The sequence below is a fragment of the Triticum aestivum genome, chromosome 3A (genome assembly GCF_018294505.1).
Source record: "Triticum aestivum cultivar Chinese Spring chromosome 3A, IWGSC CS RefSeq v2.1, whole genome shotgun sequence".
Classification (NCBI taxonomy): Eukaryota; Viridiplantae; Streptophyta; class Magnoliopsida; order Poales; family Poaceae; genus Triticum; species Triticum aestivum.
In genome coordinates, this window is record NC_057800.1 from 19,964,729 (window position 1) to 19,975,131 (window position 10,403).

The 10,403-nt window shown below is 48.2% G+C and overlaps 1 protein-coding gene across 1 annotated transcript; it reads right to left on the minus strand.

The window, feature by feature from the left end:
• Positions 1-5,693: 5,693 nt before the first annotated feature.
• LOC123057617 (16.9 kDa class I heat shock protein 2-like) lies at positions 5,694-6,472 on the minus strand. The gene has a single exon (XM_044480546.1). The coding sequence runs from the start codon at positions 6,365-6,367 to the stop codon at positions 5,912-5,914; it is 456 nt and encodes a 151-aa protein (XP_044336481.1). The 5' UTR covers positions 6,368-6,472; the 3' UTR covers positions 5,694-5,911.
• Positions 6,473-10,403: the final 3,931 nt, after the last annotated feature.

Sequence of the window (10,403 nt, forward strand, 5' to 3'; positions counted from 1 at the left end):
GCATACGACCTCGGATGGAGATGATACAAAAATCAAAGTTGTATAACTTTTTTCCTCGAGCAGTTAGGGTCAGCCAGGAAAACAGGAGGCTAGCAGGTCCCTTTGCGTGCCGTCGGCGCCGCCACTACTTTCATCTCCCTCTGTCGGCTGCTCCGGTGACGGGAGGGAGGGGAAACCTCGGATTTGTGTGTTGGGTGTGTTCCCAGTAGGGTTAGGGTTGGAGTCGTTGGTCAGGCAATCACGGCGACTTCGCATCTAAGTAAGTTTCCCTAAGCTTCGTTCACGGTTGGACGGGGCTCTTGCCTTCGTGTAGGAGCCAGCGGGGTGGAGGATCCTCGGATCTCGTCAAGGTCGTGGCCTACAGTGTCTAGAGGTTGATTGGTACTGGCCGGTTGGATGGGTGGTGGTTGTGTGGAGACTCTTCTTCCTCACTGTCGATATGATTTTTTGTTGTTGTTATTCCTCCTTTTTTGTGCTGTTGCTGGAAGGGTGTCCTGCTTTGCCCGATCGGTTGGTTTGGCCATTACGCAGGAACCAGGTCCTAGTTCTCTTCCATCTGGAAGGGGCACATATATGGCAAAGGCTGGTGCGGGCGTGTTTGATGCACATGTGTGTCCTTGTCTTTTCGGTGCTGGAGCGAAAAACAAGGGAAGCAGCGTGGCGGTGATTATGTTGTGGTTGAAGATGATGACCTGCTTGGGTCTGGTTGGAGATTACTGTGTTGTAGGGGTTTCCTCGCAAGATTCAGAGATGATGACACATAGCTCTGGAGAGATACTCGTGTTTTATTGGTTATTTTAGGGTGATCTTTGTTATTCTGGTTCACTGTGCGTGTGTTAGAGTGTGCTTGTACGGATTAAAGACTTTGTATTCTTTTGTGATTTGAATATAAGCATACTTTCTAAAAAAATATGTTCATCTTGACAAGAAGGATAATTTTCATGTTGAGCACTTCTTCATTTTAGGCCATGCCAAAATATGGTGTCAACACATGCCCCTGCAAGCGTAAACAAAGTCTAAAAAGCATGAAATTTATCATGGTGCCTTCCTATGACACCTACGGATTGTGGTAAAAATTAGAAAAAGTTCCGCGAAAGTTGGTAAAAATTAGAAAAAGTTCCGTGAATGTTGTCACATACACTTCTACAAACCGGACTGAAAAAGAATGATGATATCTGGAGGGAATGTGTCAAGTTTGAAGGCGATGTCACCGCTGGTTCATCCATTGGGCTTGAAAAAAATCTACACTAAATATACACCATTACATGGCCAATGTAAAAATTTGGCATCTTTCAGGGTATGTTTGCTATATTTAAGCCATTTAGTGCATTTCTAGTCATTTACGGCATATAATTCATTTTAAACTAAAATTTCATGAAAAAGTTGTCAAAATTGGATTAAAAAATATATTTGTATTCTTGAGTCCATGCGTAGCCTTGTCCATGAAAAGAGAAGGAATTTCAATCATGAGGGTGCCAAGACTCAACACCAAACATGTTGTTTATTGGGTTTCTAATTTCAGAAAATGCAAACAAATTTAGGGAAAAACATGAAACTAAGCATGGTGCGCTCATATGACACCTACAGAATATGATAAAAAAATCGAGAAGGTTCCGCAAAAGTAGAATCGTAAATGCTAGCGGATTATCTAAATCAAATGCTAAAAAGAATGTCACTGAGGACCTTTTTGGCACACCCTTTGACACCAAGAACAACTGTGCAATATGCAAAACTACTCAAACGAAATTCAGTTTGCTGCGACCGGACCTTCTATTGCACTTGCGGATGCGTTGCATGCAGAAACAATTTCCCTACACAATGCAGTCGTTTTTGCAGATGAGATTGGCGTTGGGAAGGCCATCTTTGAGACAGACAGCTCGATCCTCCAGAGGGCAGTGACGTCTGATCGTTATGATTTAGCACCTCTTGGAGCTTTGTTCAGGGCGATTAAGTTGAAGATCACCAGCCAGTTCATCAGTGCTTCTGTAGTTCATGCCCACCAGGAAAGTAACAAGCCAACACATGTGCTGGCTGCTTTGGGTGCAGGGTTAGCTTCTATTGAGCGATGTGTTTGGTTTTACACATATCCAAACGATGTAACATGTGATGTAACCGGTGATTTAGCCGTGTATTAAATGGAATACGAGTGTTCCATCTAAAAAAGAACAGCTGTGCAATAGACCGAAAAAAGGAAGTCTCCTAATGGCAAAAAAATCATGGTCGAATCCAAGGGCCCCGTTATGCCCTACAAGGCCCAAAAAAATCATGGTCGAAGCCAAGCAATGCCACAACACACGGGAAGATGCAGGACACACAACACGGGAAGACATAGCACGATGACGAGCACCGCCACACAGCACGGGAATACACAACATGGCGAGTGCTCGAGGCTTGTCATCGTCAGTTATGAGATATAGGTGTGTCGAATAGTGTGAGGAACAGGGGAAGAGGAAAATATAATGGATAGATGCTCGATCCATGCAGGCGGTTCTAGCTACAAAGCCGTCTTGAATAATTACAAACTTGAGCAATTATGTTTCTCTAAACGCATCCATCTATTAGTACATGTGGTTTCAAAATTTCACCGCCTCCACCACGCAAATAACTACCTCCCGCTGGATAATTACAAGTGACTTTGTAACATGGAGACAAAACCTCCTCCGAGACCCACTGCTAATGCCCGTTATTAGAGCATCTCCAACAGCCGCGCTAAACAGGCGCCGCGCCGCAAAATCCCCCGTTTTAGCGCGCGCGCAACCCGGCGGATGGCTCCAGCGGGGGCGCAATAACCGCGCGCGCGGTATAAGCAGTTGGGCGCGCGCGTGAAAGCGGTACCTCGCGCGGTGTATTTGCGGCGCCCGCTTCCGCGCGCGGCACACTCGACGCTCGCGCTGCGCGCTCTTCTTCTCCCCCTCCAAAGCCCCGCGCGCGTCGGCGCCAGCGACCCGCACCCATGGACGCACGCGCCGGCACCCCGCTCACCCCGTCCTATAGCCGCGACCCCCGCCCCCGCCGCCGCCGCCACAAACCCTAGCCCGGGTGGCATTGGCCTCGCCGCCGCCGGAACTTGTGGGCATGATTTTAAACTTGTGGGCATGAACTCCTCAACTTGTTTGTGTGAAATTTTTATTGTGTTGAAAATGTTCATCATTTTGTGTTGAAAAATGCCATATGCAATGCACCGGCGGGTCGCGCGCGCTGCATTTTGGCGCGCTGCTGGAGCGACGCGCGCGCTGCATTTTAGCGCGGCCGCTGAAGCCAGCGCTGCGCGCCGCGCCAAACCAGCCAATGCGCGCGCGGCATATGTGTTTTTTGCGCGCGGCGCGACCGAAGCCTGTTGGAGATGCTCTTAGTTTGTCGTCCCTTTGCTGATCCAGGTGACGGGCATCAAGGAGCCACTGAGATATCCATCGATGGAGCGACCACGGAGGAGCCACAGATGGATTTGCTTATTGTTTGCAATTAATGAATATAAATTACCTACAATATCTCAACCTATTACAAACATGAGAAGAACATAAACCATTAAATTAAACTAGCATGGCCGAGTGCACGCGTGGGAGGGGCCCCGAGTGTGGATGACGCCTGGACCATAGGTCCCGTAGATGCATGTCTCAGTGTTACCAGGCTATGCCTCAATCCTTAGCCTTGAGGAGATTACTCACACATCGCAATCGAATTCCAAGTGAGAGGCATTGTAGATATGTTTATTTGAAGATGGATGATTAACCATCTTATAATGTCGCAAATCTCAATGGGATCTTAATTACAAGTATTGGTCTTATGGAGATGGAGATGACAATTGTGATGGAGAGAGCATTTATATGGGGCGACTACTACAAATCATCCGACTTATTTCCTAGCTAAATCAGTCGGGTCGCCAGCCGTGTGATCCATTCTTTCCAACCCTTGATACATCAACGCACGCCGAATCGCTGACCCTTCTCTCTCGTGTCGCGTTCAACCAGCCCCCGTGCTTCGATCTCACAGCACCGCATGTCGCCGTAGCACCGGAGAGCCGCCATGACCAGAGCTCCATAGCAACACCAAAACGCTACGTCTAGCGGCTGGCGAGCGCTCCGGCGGAGCTGCAATGGAGCCGACGGCGAGCGCTCCAATGCAACACCAAAAGCTTCCCTCGGGAGCCACCAGCGACGTTGCATCGAGCCACTGCGGCGCTGCACTGAGCCGTCGGCGAAGCTCCAATGCAGCCGCGGCGGAGCTCCAACGACCCCGGCCGCGCTTCATTGCAGCGCCGGCGATGACAGCGGATGCTGCGATGCAGCACGCGGCGGCCATGGTGGAAGTTGCGATGCAGCGCACGGCGACGACGGCGCAGGCTGCTTCGCCGGAGCTGCAGTGGAGCAGCGGTGCAGCGACGTGAGGCGACGGCGGTTTGCAGCAGCGGCGAAGAGCATGGCGTGTAGGAGCAGGCATGGCAGAAACGCGAGTGGTGGCGGGCCGGCACTGGTGCCGATGGCGCTGCCATGGCTGTGTTGTGCCGCAGGAAGAAGAAAAACGAGGAGAAGAAACGAGCAGCTCAATGCGTGCAGGAAAGAGATAAGGGAATGAAAGGATAAGCAGCTCGTTGGGCCCACCAGACACGTGGCGAGCGTTAAAGGCGACTTACGGAGCGTGTTGATCAGCCGGTTTATTTTAAACGATTTCCTTTATATAGTGCAGACCGGCGGAATAGAGTTTCGGGGACACTTCATTGCGAATTGGACCTCGGCCCAGTAGAAAAGATTCATGTGTTGGCGGCATGAAGACTGTGGCACCTTGTACGACTAATACGATACTTGTCATATAAAATTTGAATATGTAATTTTCTTTTAAAAATAATATGTATTTTTATACTTATTAATGTATTAATATGTATTTTATGTTTGACGGCCTTTAGAAGTCAAATTACGATTTGGTGGTGAGTGTAATGTTTAAAACAACCAAGAGAAAAAATTGGAGGTCCATCAAATTTTTCCTAGATTTTTTTTAAGATATGAATATATTTTTAAAAAATCATATACTTTAAAAAATGTTTGTAAATTTGAAATAAAGTGAGAAAATTTAAAAATGTTCACAAGCTTAAAAAATATTCATGAACTTCAAATATATTTATGAATTTAACAAGCTTACAGGGCCCCAACGGCCCACAAGTTTTGACGCACTGGGACGACCCACAACTCTTGACGCACTGGGAGAGTTCAAATCTAAGAGGCTTAGTACCTTCATAGATTCTGGACCCGAGGCTTATGATGACAATTGTGAACACTAAAGGTAATTCTCAAAGAAGAACAAAGAAAACTGAAGGTGAGACGGAATAGAAGTCATAGAATCAACATTCAGAGCATTCATGCTATTGATCATTGTAGACCCAAGATTAATGAAAGCTGAAGGTGAGACAGGTCACGTTCAGCGTATCGATCGCCTGGAAAGCATTCGCTGTATTGATTATATTTCAGACCTTTTATAACATATATTCTTGTGCATAGTTTCCTTCATTCCTTGCTCAATTCTTAAGCAGATTTATTACTCAATTCTGAAGCAGATGTTTCTGTGGAGAAACCTGTCCGTGGCCAAGTTTTCAGCTAACCCAACGAATCTTTCCAGCTAACCGAGCATTTTTCTCTTGATCCTTTCCATCCGAACTATACAAGCAAAAAAAAGGCTCAAATTTTGTCTATGCAAAATCTGCATTGCACTCAAAAACAGAAGGATTTATTTCTCATTTATTCATCACCAAATCTATTGGCGATTACACAAGTAACTGGGGAAAGAAACGCACTACAGAGATGTCTCACCAGACTCGCCAAGAACAAGACACAACTGTAGCATACTTTCAGGTTGCAGACCTCGCACACACATCAACCAAACTGGCTCCATCCCTGATGATCATACGCCGAGACGCGTCCACTCAGCCGGAGATCTGGATGGCCTTCACCTCGGGCTTCTTGACCTGGGCCTTGGGCACGGTGACGGTGAGCACACCGTTCTCCAGCCCGGCCTTCACCTCCTCCACCTTGGCGTCCTCGGGGAGGCGGAAGCGCCTGACGAACTTGCCGCTGCTGCGCTCCACGCGGTGCCACTTGTCGTTCTTGTCCTCCTTCTCCTTTGTGCGCTCGCCGCTGACGACGAGCACGTTGCCGTCCTCCACCTCCACCTTGACCTCCTCCTTCTTCACGCCGGGGAGGTCGGCCTTGAAGACGTGCGCCTCGGGGGTCTCCTTCCAGTCCATGCGAGCATTGGCGAACGCGGCCGTCTCGCTGTTGCCGCCTGAGATCGCCGGGATGATGGAGCGGAAGGTGTCGAAAGGGTCAGCCCAGAGGTCGGCGAAGGGGTCGAACACGCTGCTCCGCCGCACGATCGACATCGTCGGTGTTACTTTGGTTTCTAGCTCGGGGAAAAAATCTGTTCTGGATTGGGTCGCAGGTAGGATGCTGTCTACTTTTGGTTGACACTGGCTTGAGTTGGGGTGGAGGGCGATGGAGGCCAGGTATTTATAGGGTCGCCGGGTGATGCTCTTGAAGCGTCTCGAGGTCTCTCCAGTGGACGAGCGTTTGGTGGTACTTTATCGCTTTCCAGCTCGGCTGTGAGCTTCCTGTTGCTTCTATTTTCAGCCCACGACGATCCCACGGTGTTCTGGAGTACTCTCCTGCTTTGGTCTTGTGGGCCTTTTCTTTCTAGATGACTCGGGAGCGCACCGAGCACGAAAACATATTGTGGACCATAGGCTCATGGGCACTCCCTTATCTAGCCATTCAATTCTGATCGTGATTTGTGTAAGATTTTTTCTTTCCATATAGTTCAACATATAAACGTCAAACTTTCCAGCACAACAAAACATTCTAACTAGAATGTGGGAAAAAAGTTTCGGATTTTTTTCATGCATCATAATTACTGAAAATAAGTTTTTTAATTAAATAAATCTCATTTTCTATATTTTGTTGGACCAAAAAATCTGAAAGTTTTATCACACATTCTAGTAAGAATGTTTTGTTGTCCCGAGAAGTTTGAAATTCATATGTTGTTTTGTTCTGAAGAAACAAAAAATAGAAAGCTTCATGCACTAAGTTAGTTGTGTAGTACGGATCTCAAAACAATATTAGAGGGTAAGGATAAAAGGTGTCGCCGCCGCTCGATCCAAAGGATCATGGTTTTCACCTGGAGCGATCTAAAGAGAGTAGCCGTGATGATGCCTTCATGGACATCCTCGAATGCCGCTATCGTCTGTCTGAACAAGCCAGATAGGAATCAGTACACAGCACGCCTCCCAGCCTCCAAGACCACGAACGATCGCCTAAAACACCGACCACCACGTCGCCCACACTGCCATGATTGTTGTGTCCACACCTAAGCCGCGAGCTCCGCCCGTTAGCACCGTGGCTCCCACCACCAAGGGTTGCCGCCCCGGCATCCCAGATCTCCCCTCCGCCACTACCATTGCATCCGGACGCCAACAACTGGTGAAGCGGCAAAAGGCATCACAAAGAGCCCCACATCTAGCTCCTTGGTGAGGACAGGGCCCAGTCGATCTGTACAAGGCGGGGGAAGTGGACGACAGCCACCAACTGCAGCCACCCCAACCACCAAAGACCCGAACCTCCGCCATGACCAATTTGGTTTCTCCAGATTTCAACAACGGGACTGCCAAGGGGCCCCCCTGCCTCCCTCTCGGATTTGCTCCCACCACCACTGGGCCGCCGAAGATGCCTAGAGCGTCAGCCACTGCCATCGACCGATGGAGCTCGCCTCCAGGCGCTGGGTCGAGCCACCAGACGAACAGAGGGGAAGATCACGGCCGTCCCCCACCGCACCGCTGCCACTACCTACCACTACAGGGTGGCCGCTCGCGGCCCAAGCCACCCACAGCCTGCGCCAACGCACAGAAAAGCAAGCCGCCGCCACTCGCTCACCTGGACGCGCACCATCCACCGCCGTCGGCTATGTCAGAGCAGGTCGCCCGTGACACAGGCCGCAAGCAGTCCCCGCTACATGACAGGCCGCCGGCGCGAGATCCGCTTGATCTGGTCTGGTCCGTCCCGCATGTCACTGAAGGAAATATGCCCTAGAGGCAATAATAAAGTTATTATTTATTTCCTTATATCATGATAAATGTTTATTATTCATGCTAGAATTGTATTAACCGGAAACATAATACATGTGTGAATACATAGACAAACAGAGTGTCACTAGTATGCCTCTACTTGACTAGCTCGTTAATCAAAGATGGTTATGTTTCCTAACCATGAACAAAGAGTTGTTATTTGATTAACGAGGTCACATCATTAGTTGAATGATCTGATTGACATGACCCATTCCATTAGCTTAGCACCCGATCGTTTAGTATGTTGCTATTGCTTTCTTCATGACTTATACATGTTCCTATAACTATGAGATTATGCAACTCCTGTTTACCGGAGGAACACTTTGTGTGCAACCAAACGTCACAACGTAAATGGGTGATTATAAAGGTGCTCTACAGGTGTCTCCAAAGGTAGATGTTGGGTTGGCGTATTTCGAGATTAGGATTTGTCACTCCGATTGTCGGAGAGGTACCTCTGGGCCCTCTCGGTAATGCACATCACTTAAAGCCTTGCAAGCATTGCAACTAATGAGTTAGTTGCGAGATGATGTATTACAGAACGAGTAAAGAGACTTGCCGGTAACGAGATTGAACTAGGTATTTGATACCGACGATTGAATCTCGGGCAAGTAACATACCGATGACAAAGGAAACAACGTATGTTGTTATGCGGTCTGACCGATAAAGATCTTCGTAGAATATGTAGGAGCCAATATGGGCATCCAGGTTCCGCTATTGGTTATTGACCAGAGAGGTGTCTAGGTCATGTCTACATAGTTCTCGAACCCGTAGGGTCCGCACGCTTAACGTTCGTTGACGATATAGTACTATGTGAGTTATGTATGTTGGTGACCGAATGTTGTTCGGAGTCCGGGATGAGATCACGGACATGACGAGGAACTCCGGAATGGTCGGGAGATAAAGTTTGATATATGTGATAATAGTGTTTGATCACCGGAAGGGTTCCGGAAATCACCGGAAGGGGTTCCGAATGTTTCCCGAAATGTTTGGGTACGAGAACACTTTATTTCGGCCAAAGGGGAAAGCCCACAAGGTTTTTGGAAAGCGCAAAAGGAAGATTTGCGGAGTCCAGGGGCCAGACGCCAGGGTCCCTGGCGTCTGGCCCTGGAGTCCGAGAAGGACTCTTGCCTTTCGGGTGAAACCGACTTTGTGGAGGCTTTTATTCCAAGTTTCGACCCCAGGGCTCAACATATAAATAGAGGGGCAGGGCTAGCACCAAAGACAGATCAAGAAACACCAAGCCATGTGCCGGCAACCCCGTCTCCTCTAGTTTATCCTCTGTCATAGTTTTCGTAGTGCTTAGGCGAAGCCCTGCGGAGATTGTTCTTCACCAACACCGTCACCACGCCGTCGTGCTGCCAGAACTCATCTACTACTTCGCCCCTCTTGCTGGATCGAGAAGGCGAGGACGTCACCGAGCCGAACGTGTGCAGAACTTGGAGGTGCCGTGCTTTCGATACTTGGATCGGTCGGACGTGAAGACGTACGACTACATCAACCGCGTTGATATAACGCTTCCGCGAACGGTCTACGAGGGTACGTAGACAACACTCTCCCCTCTCGTTGCTATGCATCACCATGATCTTGCGTGTGCGTAGGAAAATTTTGAAATTACTACGTTCCCCAACAGTCACCGCCTGAAGAGGCCACTTCTCCGCAGCCGTCGCACGCCGTTAGGGGCCCAGTTTGCATGTGATGGCCATATCATATCACTTATATTGATTGCATGTGATGTTTATCTTTTATGCATCTTATCTTGTTTTGATTGACGGTAGCATTATAAGATGATCTCTCACTAAATTATCAAGAAGTGTTCTCCCTGAGTATGCACCGTTGCCAAAGTTCTTCGTGCCCAGACACCACGTGATGATCGGGTGTGATAAGCTCTACGTCCATCTACAACCATTGCAAGCCAGTTTTGCACACGCAGAATACTCAGGTTAAACTTGACGAGCCTAGCATATGCAGATATGGCCTCGGAACACAGAGACCGAAAGGTCGAGCGTGAATCATATAGTAGATATGATCAACATAATGATGTTCACCATTGAAAACTAATCCATCTCACGTGATGATCGGACATGGTTTAGTTGATTTGGATCACGTGATCACTTAGATGATTAGAGGGATGCTTATCTAAGTGGGAGTTCTTAAGTAATATGATTAATTGAACTTAAATTTATCATGAACTTAGTCCTGGTAGTATTAGCATATCTATGTTGTAGATCAATAGCTCGCGTTGTTGCTTCCCTGTGTTTGTTTTGATATGTTCCTAGAGAAAATTGTGTTGAAAGATGTTAGT